The sequence below is a fragment of the Syngnathus scovelli genome, chromosome 16 (genome assembly GCF_024217435.2).
Source record: "Syngnathus scovelli strain Florida chromosome 16, RoL_Ssco_1.2, whole genome shotgun sequence".
Lineage (NCBI taxonomy): Eukaryota > Metazoa > Chordata > Actinopteri > Syngnathiformes > Syngnathidae > Syngnathus > Syngnathus scovelli.
In genome coordinates this window covers 4,862,339-4,881,534 of record NC_090862.1, presented here as the reverse complement: position 1 = coordinate 4,881,534, position 19,196 = coordinate 4,862,339, and the positions used below count along the sequence as shown (strand labels likewise).

Here is a 19,196-nt window from a genome sequence, read left to right as displayed (position 1 = left end):
ATGTCGCCTGCTGCTGCCACTTACCCAATTAGATGGCTATAAGAAAGACTGGAAACGATGATGCTGGTTTCATTTTGCAAAAAACTGCAAAAAAGATTAGAATTTAAAAAAGAAAATGAGCGGCGAGTGTGCGGTTAAACCTTCTACTGGTTGTCCACAAGTGAACCAACAGTTCAAGTGTCTCCACGAAGCGTGTGGCGTCACTTTCTCCAAGCAAAGCAGGCTACGGCAGCACGAAGCAAGTCACACCGAAGCTGTAAGTAAACGTTTTGAAAAACCGTGTGATAAGCCAACTTAAAAAAAAAAAAACTACTATTTTATACTCAGCGTCTTTGGCAGTGCACTGTGAGCGGCTGCAATGGTCGATTCTCCCGGAAGTCACATCTCAGTCGCCACTTAAACCAACATGATGGTGTGAGGCAATTCAAGTAAGTCACACTTTTAGTTAATAAATTTCATTTAAGTGAAACATATAAGTGTAACAACTCACAAGGTGGTTAAACGCCAAGTGCTCATATGTTAAGTTGCGTCTTAAAATGCTATAAACTACCGTCTCGTTAGTGCTAATAAACTAGCATTGCTAAAGTTGAGGCGGGGAGAGATGACGTCATAGCACGAGGTGCATTCTGGGACTTGTAGTGATACGGCTAATTTATCACAGAAGGCATGGGTTAATTTCAAGGGTCAAATATAACAAAAAAAATATTTTATAGACTTTTACAAGAAAATATAATTGTCAGAAAATCCAAATAAAATGCATGTTTATGCACATAAGCTTACATTCTTTGGTTTCTGCTTCACAGATGCGAGTTAGACACCTGCAATAAAAGTTTCTTCCAGGCAGACCATCTAAAGAGGCACATGTGCTACACCCATGGTGATAAAGAAAAGTACTTCAAGGTAATCTCCTCTAGAGGGAGCCAGAAGGCCAAACTCTATCCACAGTTCTGAGAAATACATATCCAGCCACTCCTGCGGGTAAACTCTTTGCTTCCAGTGCCCTCAGGCTGGCTGCTCCCTGACTTTCAAAAAGAGATTTCGCTTCAAGGTGCACCTGCAAGAACACGGCCTGACTGCCAAGTTCAAGTAAGTTCATATTGGCATTGAACTGTCAGTCCACCAAGTGGAAAACACTCACAGCAAACAAATTGAACAAACAGTGGAAAAAAGTTAAAACCCAGACTTTCTCATGTCTCCCACAGGTGTTCAAAGACGGAATGCGGTGCCCTGTTTGACTCCCGCATGGCCCGAAATGCCCATGAGAAGAAGCATGCAGGTTGTCGACCTTTAAATGAAACCTAATGAGTGCAGAGCTATTGTGATATTCGTTCTTTACAGGTTACCGCTGTCCAGATGTAAACTGCAAGGTGGTCACCACCACTTGGAGCATGCTTCAGAAGCACATGGTCAAACACCCGTGTAAGTATAAAGTAAAATAAACCAAATAATAATTAAAAATCAATTTAAATGTTTTTTTTTTAGCAACCTGTATATGCCAAGTCTGCAAAAAGGAGTTCAAGCAGACCAACTCACTGCGCCGTCACAAGCGGGTCCACGCCACGCACAAGCCGGTGTTGGTGTGCCCCCGCGACAACTGCAACGCCTTCTTCACCACCACCTTCAACCTGCAGCACCACATCCGCAAGGTGCACCTGAAGCTCTTAAAGTACAAGTGCTCCTTCCCAGACTGCCCGCGCACCTTTGCCATGCGGGTATGTAGCATGACGGCAGCCATTAGCAATTTCTGAACACTAAACTTGGACATGCATGCATTCCATAGGAGAGCATGATCAGGCATTTGCATCGACATGACCCTGGTGTCGCCATACCCAAGGTAAAAAAGTTACTAAAATTAGTAAATGTATTTAAAAAAAAAAGTGCCTTAAAAAATTGTCTTTGAACAGAATCGTGACCGTCCCAGAAAGTGGTGGCAGAAGCGGGTGGATGGTCATCGCCTCCCCCTGATGGAGGACAACCTCAACCGGTTGTTTGCTCTTCGCATGCGCATTTCACGCCGGGCTAAAGTGGAGGTGAACCTGGCGGGTCTCTTCAACGAACGCAAGATCCCGCACTACGTCGACCCGGAGGTCAACCTGCGTGACCTGTTCAGCATCAAGAGGCCGCCACCTACCCACAACGAGGTGGCGCCGCTGCTGGGTTAAGTCAAAGCTAACTTGATTTCTTTGGTGGAAATTGGGTCTTTTTTTTTTTTTTCTTTAATGTAAGTGCTTTACATTAGTATTTGAATTTGTGCTTAAATATGACTGTCATTAAGGAATGGAACATCTTGTTTGTAATGTAAGAAAAAGGTGTTGACCCAATAAATGAGTTTAATTTTTTGCTTGAAAGCACCGCTCCTTTGCTTTGAGACGAACACACCGATGCTTATTAAAAATGAATAACAAAGCGACACATATGACTAAGTACTGAGTCACAAAGCTTCTCTAGCACTCTGGGGGTGGCTGCCACTTATGACAAAGTAAATTCAAAGCTGTCATTCTGAGCTACTGGCAACTCTTGAAAGACGTTTAGGAAGAAATTGGAGGAAAATAAGGTTCAATTTGTCTAACGTTTAAGCTTTATAGCATCTGAGATGTAAAAACGAGAAGATTTCATGGTCTTAAGCAGATGTCTTAGTACCTCAACTAAAATCTCAAATTAAAAAAGGCATTTGTTGGAATTAACTGTTAGAGTAAATTTGTAAAATGTCATTTTAAAGATGAAGTGATCGAGCCTCGTTTATCAGAATACATCACCTGACATTTGAGGGTCAGATATCACACAGACGATCAATCAAAAATTTCTGACATGCCAAGGAATAATAAATACAATATAAAATATATAATTGAGAGCATAACTCAACAAATTCATTGTGGAATGCATTCAGTGAAAGGAGGGGAGGGTGGGCGCTTTTGGGTCATCTATTCTGGAGGACAGTCTAATTTGAGCAGTGACGCTTTTATGCTTAACCTACTTCAATCGCTTTCCGACTAGCGCGTCCATGAAAGCAACGTTTGGCTGGTTTCATCCCAACCTTTGTGACCCTCGGCCTGATCTCTGGTGTGTGTGTGTGGGGTCTGGATATTATTTTTTTTTTGTTCCGCCACACAGCTTACTTACGACAATCCGTGTGGCGTTTAGGGTAGAAGCAGTTGCCATGGCAACAAAAGTCTAGCTTTTCAACAGAGGGTCGTTGACTGGAGCGAAATCGATGCTTTGTGAGGGACAGTGGTGAGTTGATGATGATAACGGGCAGATGTAGCGCAATCATCCAGAGTGGATTTCGAGTTTGTGGCCCGCTGAGAATGACGAGCAGAAAAGTTCCATCCATCTTAGTTAGGTTCGAAAGTAAAAGAATTTAGAAGCAAAATTTCAGGGGTCTTTGCTCTTTGTTATGATGCAGCATCTTAAAAAAAAAAAAAAAAAATCCCCACCATCCATCATCCTGTCAAGCCATCATCTTCCATCATGTCTTTCCATCAGAATTTGGGTTCTTTGTCATCCGGCCGACATCGTTAAACACCGCCACGCCGGCCATACATCAAAAGTCACCGTCGCTGGCGTCTCTTCAAAATTCACAGCTTCTCCACGCTTGGGTCAAAATGGTCACCCCGGTGCTTTCTTTGTCTGCCTGCGAAAAGACTCCATAAATTAGGTGTATTCATTTGAGTGCATTCCTCCGTGACTTTAGAAGAGGCGTCAGGGTGGATGTAACCTTCATCAATATTTATCTTTGACCATCACGGTTCACCTGTTTTCTCGGTTTGGTCAGAAATATCATAAAGGAAAATAGTTTTTATGAGACGTTTGAGTGCCCTTGGAAATCTCAGGGTTCAAGAAAAATGCCTGTGATTCACCTATGCGGTAATGTGACCCCAATTCAATCACCTCATTGATCAAATCAAGCAAGAGCATCGTGTTATAATTAAAAAAAAATCTCCATCCTCATGCTGGCGCCAGTTTGCCAATTATAATCATTTATCAACAGTGCCAAGCAGCCTCGAGGAATCCTCTGAGCACGGAATAGGCAAACATTTCCCTGTGGCGCTCCGCTTCTATGTTTTACATCTGGATAGAGCTGATAAAAACACATCTGAATTTTTATTTTATTTATTTATATATTTTTACCCGCAACCCCCGTGGGGACAAGCCGTACAGATAATGGATGGATGGATATATATTTTAATTACAATAGTGGAAGCTAGTGACTGTTTAGCATCATAAGATAAGTGAGTTGAGGAGCTTCATTTAGACAAAACTAGCTCTTCGCCGCCAGTTTGTGGCATGTAAAGGCACCTACAATATGAAGCTCAATTCTTTACAAACTCTCCTCTCGGAATACAATGGAAAAATACGGCCATGACACAGATTAGCCTTGAGGTTTGTAACGTCATCCTGCCGACAAAACAAGTCATCATTTGAAGGCATTCATCTACAAATAACTCTAAACGAGTCCCGTAAACACAACCTGACGTCACGCGGACTGACAAGCAGACAAACAAGTCAGTAGCGCACACGCTAATTCAGTTGTTTCTCGTTACAGCCCATCAGAAAGATGTCGGAGAGAGACAGTGCGTGTGTGTGTGTGTGTGTGTGCTAATCCCGCAGACCCACAAACGAAGTAAACCAAATTACTGACTCAAAACCACTAAGGTCTTTCTATCTCATTTAGGCTAAAATGAAGTCGTGCGTCTTGTCTAAAAGAACCACTTATAAAGTCTTCTCTTCCAACTGTGTACCAATGTGAAGTTGAAAGGATGACACAAGCTGTGTGTTTGTGTGTACGTGTACAACGTGAGCGCTGCAGGGTCAAAGTTGAGATTAATTAGAGGGAGAACATTGTGAACAAACGTAGGGCATCCGCTGACTCACAGACTCATTAGGTGTTATTTTACCTGTAATTAGTGCCAAAGGGAAGTAGACTTCATTCATTTTCTTCTCTGTATACAGGGGGCTAGCAGGCTAATGCTAATCAGAAATAATGAGATCGGAATCATTGTCCTCTAAACGTGGCTATAATTCAGAGTACATTTAGAAAAAAAGTGGTCATGAATAGAAAAGAGCTTGAAAATTTTCAGTTTCATTTTACGAATAGAGGATTTACCGTATTGGCTCGAATATAAGATGAGGTTTTTTTTTTCATTGAAATAAAACTGAAAAATGGGGGGGTCATCTTACATTCGGGGGCTTTTTTCAAACTTGAGTCTTGAAAAAGAGGGGGTTGTCTTATAATCGGGGTTGTCTTATATTCGGGTCAATACGGTATATTTAAAATTTAGTTTTGCATGGGAGGGACATGAAGAAAAGTGGCTATTGTTTACTACTTGATGTCTTGATGGCAAAGACAAAAGATTGCACGTGTGTGGGTGAGCTTGAAAGCGTAATGGAAGGTTTTTCCTTTACGCCTCTGTCAACTGCTATCACCGACATCTCCCTATGAAGAGTGTGCGTGTGTTTGTGGAACCTGTGATTACATGAACCGCAATTCTTTTTTTTCCAGATCTATTTTTGTATTTAAATTTCCTCGCCAAGATGCATTCAGTCATGTTAGCAATTATTCTTGCCGCCCCAAAAGAACATTGTGTATGTTGAATTAAATGTTTTTCTTTAGAGGAAATAAGGACAAAATTGCCACCTTGTTTTTTTTTTGCATGATATGAATTAACGTCGCAAATTAAAGTCTCGAAAAAATTAGTTTGCGTCATTTCCTTTTTTTGCACTGGTGAGCAAAAGAAAAAAACTATTGATGCACTTAGCACGTACTGAAGTGCTAAAGTGCTGCCAGGAATGATTGACAGAAAATGCACAAAAGTGCAATTATGTGAGACAAGAAAGCCTTACAACACCAAATCATTTGAGGGAGTTTTATCACCTAGTCCCAAAACGCAATGTTAACTTTTAGGATGAAAACACTTTCATGGCATGACAATAAAAATAGTGTGGCACTCACTCACATTTATGATGCCTTTTCTGCGAAATCCGTCCAGCAATGTTCCACATGAAGGATGTTATGAAAGGTGGTGATGCGAACCACAGAGCAGGATATTTTCTTAGTGACGTCTTTTCCAAAGGGCACCAATGGCGTCAAAAAAGAAAAGTGTCACGATAACCACTGAAATGGCATTTCAAACACAAAAACAATATTAATTGACGATTGTTTTTTTCTTCCTTCCGGGACCTGGAGTCAAACATAACACAAAGAAATGTACTTGTATTATCTTCACTTTAACAAAATCCAGTTAGCTTAATGCTAACAAACAGTGCAAAATACCATAGACAGGCTAACGAATAGCACGGGTATTTTTTTATAAGAAGAGCCATCGTCCGCAATGCATCTCCAGCCATTTATTGGAAGGGGCAAAATTTTCAAATGACAAAACATTGATGTTCACAAGCGGACCGAATCCAGTTACGTTCGTGTCTTGACTGTTCAATGGAATACAATACTTATCATGTCAAAGTGGGAAGAAGCTAGCTAAGCTCCACCTAGGATGAAAGGCTTCCGGCTTTGATTCCACGCAGGGACGGAAGCGAGGTGTCCTTTACAGGGGACCGGCGAATGTTCCCGCATGAAAGCCAGACGATGGGAAGCCGAGCAGTAGGTGACTTTGGATCGGTGATGACTCAGAGGGTCCGTGCAGACAGTGTCTGAGCGTACGCCTCAGCGCACACACTCATTTTCTTCAGCTCATACAAACGTCTACGTGCTCTACATCCTTTGCATGGAAATGAGACTAAAATGGCTTTTGTTGCTTGAACAACTTTCACACAAGTCTATCTATACCTCCACTTTTTAATGGGATTTTTTTTTTTTGTGGTGGGGGCGTTCATTAGATGTCACATTAATTAAGTGTTGTGACCTAACTGAGCAGAGCATAGCACGCACAAGGAAATGTTTCGGTCTGTGTTGGTCCAATGTAGAACTGTGATTTAAAAAAAAAAAAAATCTTTCGTATCTGCCCTGTCCAGCTTTGACATTTTCTTTCATGATGGAACAAAGCGGGTAGGAAGAAAGAAGCGCGTCACCCCAGTGTAAACAAACAGGAGTCCATTTTGTTATCCTTTGAGCCTTACAGTGAGGAGACTTGGCAAAGCATTTTTTTTTTTTTATGGTCCACGTCATCAGTGCAGAAAGAAGAAGAAGAAGAAAAAGCCGAAAGAAGGTGTTGACGATACCGGTTGAAGCTCAGATCTCCTCGATGGAGTAAGCGGGGACCAGGCCTCGCTTCTTGCCGCTGCTCAGCTTCACCAAGGTTTCGCCATCCTCACGTTTGCCCACGCAGATCTGACAAAAGGCAATTTATTAGGTACACCTCATACGTCAAACAGCTTTGCTGAAACTATCCGCCTTGTTTGCTAACAACTGAGATGGTTCCGAAAATTGCGACAATGCATTAACGGAATTTTTGAGCGTGCGGGCACAGAGGTTCAGAACGTCGTCACTCGGTTGCCGTGGTTACGACCACACGAGCATAAAATAGGTTTTGGGTACCTGCGCCTCCTTGACTACCATGTGTCCTCTTTCCCGACTGCCGGCGGATGTTCCCTGAATGACGCGCCACACTCTCTCGCCGGGACGCACTCGCTGCACAAAGTTGGCCGGGAAAAAGCCGACCTTGTCTCCGCTCTTGCCCTGGAGGAGCCCAAACAACAGAAATTCCGTTAAGCCTTGACTCATTCAATTGACGGATTATTTGTATTTACATTTCTTAATAAAAAAAATTAGATTTGAGCACGTGTGTGTGTGTCTGTGTGAAACCCGTGGCACTAATCACTCCCGACAAGCTAAAATTGTTTTCAATATATTTGCATAAACAGCTGAAACGTTCTGTGCGGCCATATTTCACACATTATTTTTCATCGCATACTTCACAGCTTGTGAGGGGCGGAGTTTAGTGTGCATCATGTGTTCACAACAATCACGGCTGATTAAAAATGCGGGAATTGATGAAGGCCTTGATAGGCTGCTTGCGTCTACACACATTTTTCTTCGACTATTTTTAGACTAATCTTCTGAGCAAATGACTCAATTTGCATCTAAGCAGGTGCACTACATTTTAACACCTTTATTATCATATCCGCAGCACACACGCGCCAAAATTCTAATTTCGTCGCATCACCCACCTTCCACCACTCCTCGTTGGAGTCGTCTGTGACTTGCACCCGATCACCGGGGCTGGAGACGATAAGGCGAAAGGAGGATAATAGAAGGAGGAAAGTGAGGATGAGGGGAGAGAAGAAAGACGGATTTTTGATAAGCACATAAAAAGCAGGACAAAAAAGTCAAGCACCCCAAAAAAAAAAGTTCTTGACTTCGACAAAGGAGGTTGAATTACTTATAAGAAGAACTAAATCGTAGAAAACTGATACGGGAATACGTGGGGAAACTTTAAAGGACAATCCGTGTTAAATACGGTGGTCGCAATGCAGAGATTGTAAAAATCATTTTTTAGAAGGTTTTAACCCTCCTGCAATCTTTAACTTGATTAAGACTGTAGGGAAATGTTTTAAATTACAAAAAAAAAAATGGTGTAATTTGTCTCTCGGTGTTAACAGCTGCTAGCTTATTTTGCGGCGCTGTACGAAAGGCGTCTTTGCAGCTCGCCCGAGTGGAGCTTCAAAGTGGAAAACACAGAGGGCTGCATCTGACCTGTTCTGCATGCCAATGAAAAGCCGCCACATTCTACAGTGGCACCTCAGCTTGCAAGGTTTTTCAATATACGAGCTAAACCGCGCGACTCAGTCCGCTAGCTTAATGCTAAACAAACCAGGCTAATGAATTAGCTCCAATTATTTGAAGTTATAACCCTTTAAAGAACGCTAGCAGCACATGCGGACGACTTAAAAGACTCACTAACACACAATTTGTCAAAAATAATCACAGGTTACAGCTCTCGACTCCCAAAAGCGACAATATTAGTGTCAAGTTAGCTCCATTAATTCTGAAAGACAGAATCAATACCAATAATCAATTCTACGCATGTCTCATTTTAAACTCCATCCTCCCCTTTTCCTCCCTTATCACTTCTCTTTATTGCTGCTTTAAGAATTGGACCAAATTCAAAACCCAATTTCGTCCAGCCGAATAATTTAAACACGCCTCCTACACCTCAATATCTTTCTTCTCCTTCCATCGGGCTACGTGGGCGCAGTGACGAGCTGGGAGTGCATAATTAGGAGTCCCCAAACGTGTCTTCTGAGGACGCTGTGATGAAGTAGGAGGGACATTTATGATCAAAAACAATAGCATGCCGGTTGACTCACTGGAGTTCCAGGTCGTTGTGCTCCTGAGGCAGAAAGCTGTAGAGCGCCACATAAGTGTGCATGGAGTGCACCTCGATACGTTTGGCGGGCGCCTGGAAAGGGGAAGGGGGGAGTCATAATATGAAAAATTAATTGAAATGAATGGGGAAAAATTCATCCACGCACCTCAACAGGCATCTCAGTTTGACTCGCAGTCTCGTCGTCATCCTTCTCCATCTCAATGTCAGTAGCGACAGAGTCTGGAACAGAAAACACTCGAGTGTGTAAATGCATGTGAACAATTGAATTAAACTTCGCACTAGAGTCGAATGCAATTTTTTAATTCGCAATGGCTGTAATTTGGGGAATAAAAAAAATCTCCGCTTCTAAATGAGTCCCCATGTTTACATCGCATTTATTAATTTACATAATAATTCATTTGCCTACAAAATAACACAAGCTTAACCTTCCAAGATCAAAACAAATCTGATATTTATTTTATTGCAGATTAATTTATTGCTTGTGATCATTAAAAATTAATGACTGATTAAATTGAGGGGAAAATGAAAATCACTGCAATATTGTATTTAAAAAATTTCTTGTGGGCCAATAAAAATTTATTTATTTATTTATTTATTTATTTATTTATTTATTTATTTATTTATTGTTGTGTTATTTATTCATTATTTATTCAGCACGCTTTTGTTATACTTGTTTGTCTGTTGTGAGCCATGTCTTGTCACCGTGGGATAGGGGGGAACGAAATTTTGGTTTCTTTGTGTGTCTTTGGCATGTGGAGAAATTGACAATAAAGCTGACTTTGACTTTGACTTTTGACTTTTGAAAAAAAAAATGGACCCTGGGCCGCATTTGGCCCACAGGCCGTAGTTTGGACACCACTTGTCTAAGGTAAATACACGCTAATATGTGTTGATCTTTGCACGTACACGACAGATAAACACTGCCATTACCGCCTGTCTCCTGGGGGATGTCTTCTTCCATGCTGCACTGTCTCTCCTGCCTCTCCTCACCCGCCTCACCCTTTGATCAACAACAGCATACACTCGATGTTAATTGAAACCTTTGATGGCTCAACGCAAAATTGAAGAGCTCAGTTTGCGCATCCTCGCTCATACCAAACTGCGCGTAGGCGATTCTGACATGCTGCCGAAACTGGAGCGGCTCATCTGCGCTAGAGACGTCCCGTAGCGCAAGGCGGCGTACACCGGGTCCATCCGTGCCCGCCCCGCTTCTGAAAACACACACACACAACATGATGGGGTTATTGTGCCTGTATATAGACGTGGCGGAATAATGGGGTGGGGAGAGTCTAAATTTGGCTGGGGTGACCCACTTTAGAGAAAAGTTAAGGTGACGCTGCTTTTGCTTTTTGTCTGGGCTTTAAATATTTTTTGGGGTTGTTTCCATGACTTCTTATGATGTAGGTTATTTTTGGCCCTTAATCGCAGAGATGGAAAGGAAATGACAGCACGAGGTGCTAAAGCCTGATTCGGAGCGACATATGTACCCATGTGTTGACCTATCGTACAGTACGGTGGCCTGTTTGAGGACAAGTCAGCTACGCTTAATGTCGTTGTGTACTAATGTGTGGTATTTGTAGTCGGCTTTTGTTGATTTTGAATAGGTCGGGTAGATTCCAAAAGTAATTGGATTATTTAGCATGTACAGTGATCCCTCGCTACTTCGCGTTTCGTTTATCGCGGCTTCACTACATCGCGGGGTTTTTTTTCAAATTAAAAAAAACATTTAAAAGTCAAAATAAAACTTCGAAATTGAGGAAACGTGTTTAACCTTTAGGACAATGTAGTATTGCTCCAAATGTTCGTTTATATTCCTTTAGAAGTCCGTTTTCGCGTGTTAGCACGATCGCGAATTAGCATCTTTCCGCTAACTCGTACGTTGGTGACCTTACTTCGCGGATTTCACTTATCGCGGGTGGTTTACGAGGGATTACTGTATGTCTGAAAATCTTCACATTTCCAAACAATACTCACACACACCTTGACTGGGCTGGACTTCCTTGACGACGGCCAGTTGTTCAGTGACGAGCATCGGCGAGCTGAAGTTTCGCTTGAAGGCTCCCGACTAAGAGGACAACACAGAGCATAATGATTTTTGTTCAGCTTCCATTAATTCTATCTCCAAGGCCCCCCACGCTGCCATTACGAGGGACTTCAACCGAGAGATTCTATCGAATGGAAAACACACTGGCGTCAAGGAACATCTCACTCGGCTCTAGCGGCCATTTTCAACACGGGGCTTTCTGACCAGGCTGTCATTTCACACCGAATTAAGCAAATAAGTGTCGCCGTCTTGGCTTGCAAATGAGCTACTCTGTCACATTATGCGGGGAGAACGCATTCGTGATGTAATCAGCTTCTTGCTTTTGTTCCTGCCAAGTCATTTGAATTTTTGTAGCCACCTCGTTCTTCTTGGACTACTCCGGATATTTTTATCCACTTGAGTACCGTTGATGTGAAATGTCGTCAAGTCTTTTTTGTATGAGAATGGACCAACATGCTGGTTTCATTTGAGTATATATATTTTTTTCGTTCTGTCGTACCTTCCCGTGACATGGCTGCTGCGAGAGTTCCGAAGTGCACCACAGGTGAGCCGCCAGCTTGCACGTTTTACACCGCAAAGCTTGTTTGGAGTTTCCTATGTGAGAAGACAGAATAGAAATAAATAAATAAATGATACGTCATGGTTCACGGTTAAAAGCACGGCAATCTTGACGTTTTTTTAATAATTTACAACCACTTTTTATTCCCTATGCTTTGCCCGTCGTGTCGTAATTATACATGAGCGCCTCTTTGGCTTCTCTGACGTGTTGATTAAAACTGCTCGGGAAGGAGGTGAATGCAGAAGACTGCAGGGGAGCCGAATGATCCATCACATAATAATAAAGAAGATAGCGGCCATGCTGAGGGGGAAAAAAATTAGAATGCAGGAAAGGAAGAACAATTTGTGGTTGGGAATTCATCAATGTGACGACAAATACAAAAAGGACCAGCAGAAAACACAAAATAGAAGTATTGCGTCACAGTCAAGTCAAAACGATGACCACAATGAGGGAATTATTTCTGAAACTCCCTCGTTTATTTGATAATGGAAATGTTCGACCTTGCAGAAATATAGGTCAGTAAGAATGCGGTCGGTAAGTAATCATGGTCTCACCGAGGATCATGTTCTTGCAGAGCTGGCAGCTGGTAGGCTTGCGAAAGATGTGATTGTGGAAGCAGTGCATGATCTGAGGGGGCTTAGGGGTCAACGACGGCGACAGTCTGAGCGAGGGCGAGCGGGAAGCAATGGATGGGCTGGGGCTGACCGACGGCGAGAGCGACGGCGAGGCCCGCGACGAGCCCACAACGGGCGAGCCCGTCGGCATCAGTTCCAGCGGGGGCGGCGAGGGCGACGAAGGCGGATCGGGCTCCGTAATGAACTCCGGGGGGAGGCGGGCGTCGCTGTAGGAGCGTTGGAAAAAGTTCTCGACGCTCTTACTGCGCATGAACGACAGCGAGCGCTTCAGTTTCTGCAACTAAACAAGCACACAGAGAAATGATGAGAAAAAAAAAAAAACAATAATGTTGCACATTTTGCAAGAAAAATTGGACGAGCCTTCGGGGAGGGATTGGGAACAATTTTTATGATTTCATTCCGCTGTGATACAAGCACCCCGTGGTAAAAAAAACACAATGAGTTTCAAATAAAATAACATCTCAAAAAAAAACCCACAACACCTACAAACTGTGGACAAAAGTATTGGGACACTGATGTTGGATAAGAACCATCACACAGTTGTGGGACTTCCATTATCGATGCAATTTGTCATGAAAGAAAACAAACCCGTTGACACACGTCTAAAGTCCTCCCTGAAGAATGATGCACATTTTTCCTCCATTTCCACCTCCTGGAGGTGTCACGTCCACATAAGACCCTGTTCAAAGCCAGTCTTATTGCAAACAGAACCAGATAAGCCGCTCAGTGAACATCCTCACCCATGAAGGGGTGTGCCAGTGGGCACACATTTACGCCTTATCTCAGAGGCGCTGGGGCTATTGTGTCAAACGGGCTTTTATCATCTATCAACAGCCTGTCCCAGGTTAGTAATCTGATGGGAGGCGGTGCAAAACGGCATCAAATTGCCTCGCGTGTCACACGTATTGACAAAAAAAAAAAACAGCTTCGATTGCTTCGCGGGGTCTTCCGATGATGGATTCCGTAAACTCACACGAGAGGCCTCAACAGGTCGTATCGATTTGGCAAGATAAGCGGATCGCGAGCTTTGCGCTTTTTGGCAATATGAGGGAAGAAGACACAAGCGTAATCGCATGCTGTAAACAAAACAAAAAAACATGCTATGATGTAACATAATTAGGCTTATTCCGACTAATGAAATTTTTTTTATGCTGTTTTTTATTAAATTGGAAATATAATCAAGTAGCTCATGTAAGGGAGCCATGCTTTTTAAAGCCTCATGTTTATGTCCGTCAATTACGACAAATGACTGCAGAACTGAAGCGAGCATCTCAATTACAATTAATCGAATCCACAGCGAGCTAGGGAGAGTCTTCCATTCGGGTTTCCGTTTCACCATTAGCTCCATCACTGGACGTTTTCCTCCCCTCACATGAACATTTGTATGTGACCTGTCAGATGAAACGTTGGGAATTGAGTACCGCTACGCAAGAGCGCACAGTGCTGTCAATCAATACGCACGTCATCCGTACAACCCCGCAGACCTGTAAAAGGCGATTATACTCATACACACTCAGTAAATCGATGCGTCTCACAGCAGATATAATTCAACGTTAATGCTCCATTGTGCTGCTCTCTGACAGAAATATGATATAGAAAGCATGGCACCCGACGAGTCATCAAACAAGCTCCGCCCACAACCAATTATTCAAATCGAGTTTGGCCAATTAGTGTCATTCATTTTCACGTTTCTTCTACTTTGAGTAAAAAGTTAACAAATGTAAATGATGATGGTATCCCCCGGAAAAAAAAAGACTTCAAAAGAGCTCAAGGAAGAAGAGCGCGGTGTAATTTTGGGATACAATCTTTCACGCTCTAACTAGGCCGCCTGATCTCAAATAGCTTTGCCATATTTGTGTTCATTTCCATGATAACAAACTGCCGCCATCCGGAATCAAATTTTTTTTTGTCTGCCAGGTCTTGTCTTAACATATTTAGATTGTTAAAAGTGTTGAATATGTTTTTGCCCAGGGTATGGATCAGAAAATGATCAACTCAGGCTAATAGGAAAGTGCAGGCGTCAGAATCCTCTTTTTGATTTATTTATCTTTAAGGATATTCCAAGCAGTGACCTATTTGTCCCCCATCCAATGAGGAAGCGATCCATTTACAAGATCAAGCAAGCACGCAGCCCGTCGAAGACGAGCACAGGACTATAAACGGCAACGTGAGTCGCTCCCATTGTATTCCAACAATGAACTAAAATAACAGCAATGAGCGATCGCTCGCTCGTGTCTGCCAGCCTTGGCAACGCACTCGCGGCAGGAGAGAAAAAAGAAAAGCCAGTCTGGTTAATCCTCCGCCTCCTCTTGACATCTGATAGTCATCTACAAAAAAGGTGTCAACTACGCCGCGGGTGGATTTTAGCGAACTATTGCGATGGCAGTGATATTCCCTGTCATTTTTGGCCAATTAAACTCAGCATACGTACAATGTTTGGATGAAAGCGTGTCAAGATACCGTATTTTCCGGACAATAAGGCGCACCTAAAAACCTAAAATTTACTCAAAAGTGCGCCTTATAGTCCGGTGCGCCTTATATATGGACCAAATTCCTAAATTTAAACTGGCCCGGAGCATTGTGTCATGAAATCAATCATAAGTGGCCCGCTGAAGACTATGAATCATGAATCAAAAAGACTATGGATAATTATTTTGTGATTAGAAAGTATTTTGTTGCGTCTGAAGTTGAAATAAAAAAGATAAAATGGAGAATGATTTGATTTGGATTAAAAATCTGACATGATGCATTAATCGTGCGCCTTATAGTCCGGTGCGCCTTATATAAGGACAAAGTTTTAAAATGGGCCATTCATTGAAGGTGCACCTTATAGTTCGGAAAATACGGTACTTCTGGATGTTGGGGAGGAGCTTGTTTTAGCCTGGGTTGTTCCGGAGATGCACTTGTATGCATTATTTACAATGTCATTTTGTTGTTTCATTTCTTTAGCTTTTCATGTTCATATTTTGGTGATGCTCATTCCAAATTCCATCACTGTGAACGGAAATGTAATAACGATAGAAGAGGAAATGGAACACGTCCACCATGACAACAAAAGATGGAAGGAATAGATTTTGAGTTTTGTTCGTCTCTTGGGTGGCATTTAAATGGATTCATATACTGTAGTTTGGTGTCAGTAAGACACGAGCCAAAAGGCAAAAATCTTTTGGACGCGGATCACTTCATGGTCCATCCCTAAAGAAATCGTGAAGCCGCCGATGAGTGCTTGTGATGCAGACCAATGAGTCGTGTGAGTGCTTTGTTGGTGAATATCAGCACACAGCAGCAGATGGTGAGCAACAAAACTGGACGGGAGTCACTTGGCTCCAATAAGACACTTGTACTAATCACAACCACCACATGACTCATATGCTCCTCAACATACTGCTTAAGTATCATCATTTTTAAAAACAAGTTTTTTTAAATCAATCATATCGAAAAATTATCGGATTATTGGGGTGTACGGCCTGTTGAAAAAGAACCCCGCCCCCTTCCTCACATACACACACTCGCAATTCTAATCAGATAAAGCCCGATTATTGAATGTCTCTAAAAGATTATCCTGAGGGATTATCCTGTGGTATGAGGGGAGGTGTTAAGAATGAATTTTCATCTCGATATTTCATCTTGTAACAGTTCAATACGTATGACCATGAATCTTTAAGCAAGTACACACATACCAACAATCGAGTCTAAGTTAAGCATTTTTTTTTCTACCTGGCGTATCAAGGCCTGATTTTTTAGATTTCTTTTACTGATTATCCTGAGTCATTGTCTTGGGCAGTGGGGTGTGCTATGAATGACTCCCCCTCCCCTTTCTGATGAAGTCAGGAGGTGAATCTCAAAGATCATCATCGTCGATTATCCTGTGGTGTGTGTGGGGTGGGGGGGCATTGATTTATTATTTTGGACTGTTTTACACAGGCACAGAAAATCTCAAAAAGAGCTGACATGTATTTTCTGGGATAATGACAAAAAAGACATCAGCATCGACCAGTTTTACAAATCTACACACAAACACACACACACACACACACACACACACACACACACAGGTTGCAGTGTGTGAATACGTGTGTGATGACGCCACATCTCATTTATAAATGTACTACCCTGATCTGTGATGTCATTGGTGACCTCTTACATAATTGAGAAACAGGTGGAAGAACACAGTGCAGGTAAAACACACGCACATACACACGCGCGCGCACACACACGCGCGCACACGTATCCTTATGCCCAGAGCATTCATTGCTATAATAAAGTGAGTACCTATGACACTTGAAATAAGTTTGGAAACCTTACTGTTTCTTTTTGCCAAGTAAAAAAATAACCAACAATGACTACAAAATCCAAATTACTAATCTATTTTTACAAATCTATTCCGAGTTCATTTTCGTTTACCTTGGACGGCAGCGGCTGGCTGGTCAGTTTAAGCTGAGAGTCGTTTTCCATTTCACTGATCTCTGTCATGGTCAACTTGATTGGAGGAGAAAAAAAAAATCACACTTGAATATAAAAAAGAATCACACTTAAATCCAGGTTGAGGTGAGCAAAGAGTGACCCACGCGGGAATATCACAGCAAGCGTGGATGACACGTCGAGTCCCGCATTGCGCGCAGCCTCCCCACGCCCCAAAATACTGCAAAAATGTCACTTAAGGTGAGCTGAGAAATCTAAAATAAATACATTGTCTCGTGTTGCACCGTGGTTAAAGGTGTGCCTTTTTGGTCAGCGCTAACGGCGCGCGTAAAATCTGTGCGTGTGCACGCGACGCCTACTCATGCGTGTGTGTCGCGCGATTGGCCGGCGTCTTTTACAACCGCGCCACGAAACAGCACGCACGCACGCACGCACGCACGCACGCACGCACGCACGCACGCACCACTAAATACTCGCCGTCAATTGGCCTCCTTTTCTTTTTTTTTAACATGCGCACAGTAATTATTACAGCAACATTATTTTGGCTGTAAAATTACAAAGTAGACCCTTGCATATTCTTGGTGCGGCACCTGCAGACTTTTAAAAGATATTTTATTATGTTAAATTAGATATATAATTAAATATAAAGAAATAAGATGACTACAGACAACATTACAATAAAAGAGCCGTTAAGCAATGGAGATTTAAAAAAAGGTGGAGCAACACAGACAGACAATATTGTAATACTCACATATATTCTTTATCCTCAGCAATGACTTGATTCCAGCTTACTAAGAAAAGTGGTCTGTTGTACTGCCCCCAGTGGCCATGATGGGCACAACAGAAGGATCAGCACAATGAAATGAGCATAAAAGCAAACAGTTTAATTCTTTACATTTTGTTTGCTATTTAATGTACAATATCAGTGTGATATTTTCCTTTTTTTTAAAATTTGGATTAACTTCCATTTTCGTGATGATTATAATTATGCCATTTGAAGGACTTCTTTGTAAACAGGCTAGGATGTTGTATGGGGAGCTACAGAAGCCTATGTGGGCCAACATAAACCTACAGTGGATCCAGAAATCAGCACTTGACATGTTTCAAGCATCTGCCACAAGGCCAAATGGCTGATGGGTTCCGCTATGGGTTTAAATATGCTGCTTAACCGCACACTCCCGGGGTGTGCTCCTATTGATCACTCTCATCCCTCCGCCTTTAGAAAGAAGCAGATGAAAGATTGAAGCAATAAGGCGCTGGACACATGCTGCATCGAGCCAATAAAAAGATACAAACAGCAGCACCACCTCTTTGGTCTTCAGAGAGGGAAGATTTGTTGTCAGCCTTCATTATTTCTTCACTTACGAGAGAACATTTTGGAACTGAAAACAATCATTCCAAACAATTGTCGTGTGTGGATGGCAATGCCGTGTTAAGTCTGTAAACTCCAACATGAAAAAAAACCGGGTAACAAAATGTAAGCTTAGAAAATAAAAAATGACAAAAATTTACCATCAGGTTAAAAAAGGTGGGCTGTACGAGTCCCTTTCAATTTTACTATTAAATAGAAAAATCATTATTCAAGTCAATACAGAAGATCCCCGCTACTCGCCGCTAATCCGCATCAAACATACAGTCACTAATTACCGGAAGATGGTTTTGGATTGGAAAAGATAAATCGTATTGTTTTACACAATGACATCGCCCCCTACTGTCCTGGAATGTATATTACATGACTAAATCAATCGTTGGTTCCAGCCTTAAAAGCGCAGCAGGTAAAAAAACATTCAAAGTCAAACAAGTGCCGTCAAAAAAAAAGTTCAAAAGGCCTTGTGAGGTGTGAAATGATCTTCTCGTGTGCTCCAAAAAAAAAAAAAAAAACTTAAAGGCGCAAAACAGCCGGGAGGAATTGCTGCAGGGGAAAAACACATTTTAAATTCTCCTTGCAGCCTTTCATCTTTGCACAGGTTGAAACACTGCTGGAAGAGGGAAAACAGTGTGTCACTCCAAGGGGGAAGAATAAAAACAAAAGTGGGACACAAAAGGACTCAGGAGACGTGAAGGAGATCGCAGTCACGACGGTGGACGTCACGATGCAACCACGGGGGGCGGGGCACCACTGCAAACTACACCCGCAATAACAAAACCTAAAAATAAATAAACGCGTATTGAAACATATATATAATATATGACCTACTGGGTACTACAACGTTGTAAAATGTAGAACCAAAAAGTATTAGTTAATGTTACTT

The 19,196-nt window shown here is 42.2% G+C and overlaps 2 protein-coding genes across 6 annotated transcripts; one reads left to right on the top strand and one right to left on the bottom strand.

The window, feature by feature from the left end:
- The first annotated feature begins 15 nt into the window (after positions 1-15).
- Positions 16-2,348, top strand: 42sp43 (P43 5S RNA-binding protein). 3 transcript variants are annotated; one of them, XM_049745185.2, is made up of 9 exons: positions 16-256; positions 340-428; positions 804-900; positions 998-1,086; positions 1,203-1,276; positions 1,339-1,419; positions 1,483-1,712; positions 1,781-1,834; positions 1,905-2,348. In XM_049745185.2, exons 1-9 carry the CDS (start codon positions 116-118, stop codon positions 2,160-2,162), a joined length of 1,113 nt encoding a protein of 370 aa, XP_049601142.1. In that variant the 5' UTR covers positions 16-115; the 3' UTR covers positions 2,163-2,348. The 3 variants fall into 3 exon arrangements, with proteins under 3 accessions (XP_049601142.1, XP_049601143.1, XP_049601141.1); XM_049745186.2 differs by having other exon boundaries at positions 328-428; positions 1,483-1,646; XM_049745184.2 differs by having other exon boundaries at positions 18-256; positions 328-428.
- A 3,977-nt stretch (positions 2,349-6,325) lies between these two features.
- On the bottom strand, positions 6,326-19,141 carry LOC125983704 (SH3 and cysteine-rich domain-containing protein 2-like). 3 transcript variants are annotated; one of them, XM_049745181.1, is made up of 13 exons: positions 18,017-19,141; positions 17,696-17,757; positions 16,927-17,001; positions 12,442-12,802; positions 11,828-11,922; positions 11,265-11,349; positions 10,380-10,495; positions 10,191-10,284; positions 9,430-9,503; positions 9,265-9,356; positions 8,125-8,176; positions 7,493-7,633; positions 6,326-7,285 (listed from the first exon to the last, which is right to left on the bottom strand). In XM_049745181.1, exons 3-13 carry the CDS (start codon positions 16,993-16,995, stop codon positions 7,187-7,189), a joined length of 1,278 nt encoding a protein of 425 aa, XP_049601138.1. In that variant the 5' UTR covers positions 16,996-17,001; positions 17,696-17,757; positions 18,017-19,141; the 3' UTR covers positions 6,326-7,186. The 3 variants fall into 3 exon arrangements, with proteins under 3 accessions (XP_049601138.1, XP_049601139.1, XP_049601140.1); XM_049745182.2 differs by lacking the exons at positions 17,696-17,757; positions 18,017-19,141 and adding an exon at positions 17,091-17,351; XM_049745183.2 differs by lacking the exons at positions 17,696-17,757; positions 18,017-19,141 and having other exon boundaries at positions 10,215-10,284; positions 16,927-17,350.
- Between the last annotated feature and the right edge of the window lie 55 nt (positions 19,142-19,196).

What these genes read in the sequence shown, in the direction of transcription:
- LOC125983704 (XM_049745181.1), bottom strand. Translation starts at nt 16,995, where the DNA reads ATGACAGAGATCAGTGAAATGGAAAACGACTCTCAGCTTAAACTGACC. An exon ending in AGCAGCCATGTCACGGGAAG is followed by an intron (nt 11,350 to 11,827) that starts GTACGACAGAAC and finishes TTGTCCTCTTAG; the next exon opens with TCGGGAGCCTTCAAGCGAAA. An exon ending in GGAAGTCCAGCCCAGTCAAG is followed by an intron (nt 10,496 to 11,264) that starts GTGTGTGTGAGT and finishes GTGTGTTTTCAG; the next exon opens with AAGCGGGGCGGGCACGGATG.
- 42sp43 (XM_049745184.2), top strand. Translation starts at nt 116, where the DNA reads ATGAGCGGCGAGTGTGCGGTTAAACCTTCTACTGGTTGTCCACAAGTG. An exon ending in ATAAAGAAAAGTACTTCAAG is followed by an intron (nt 901 to 997) that starts GTAATCTCCTCT and finishes CTTTGCTTCCAG; the next exon opens with TGCCCTCAGGCTGGCTGCTC. An exon ending in CGCGCACCTTTGCCATGCGG is followed by an intron (nt 1,713 to 1,780) that starts GTATGTAGCATG and finishes TGCATTCCATAG; the next exon opens with GAGAGCATGATCAGGCATTT.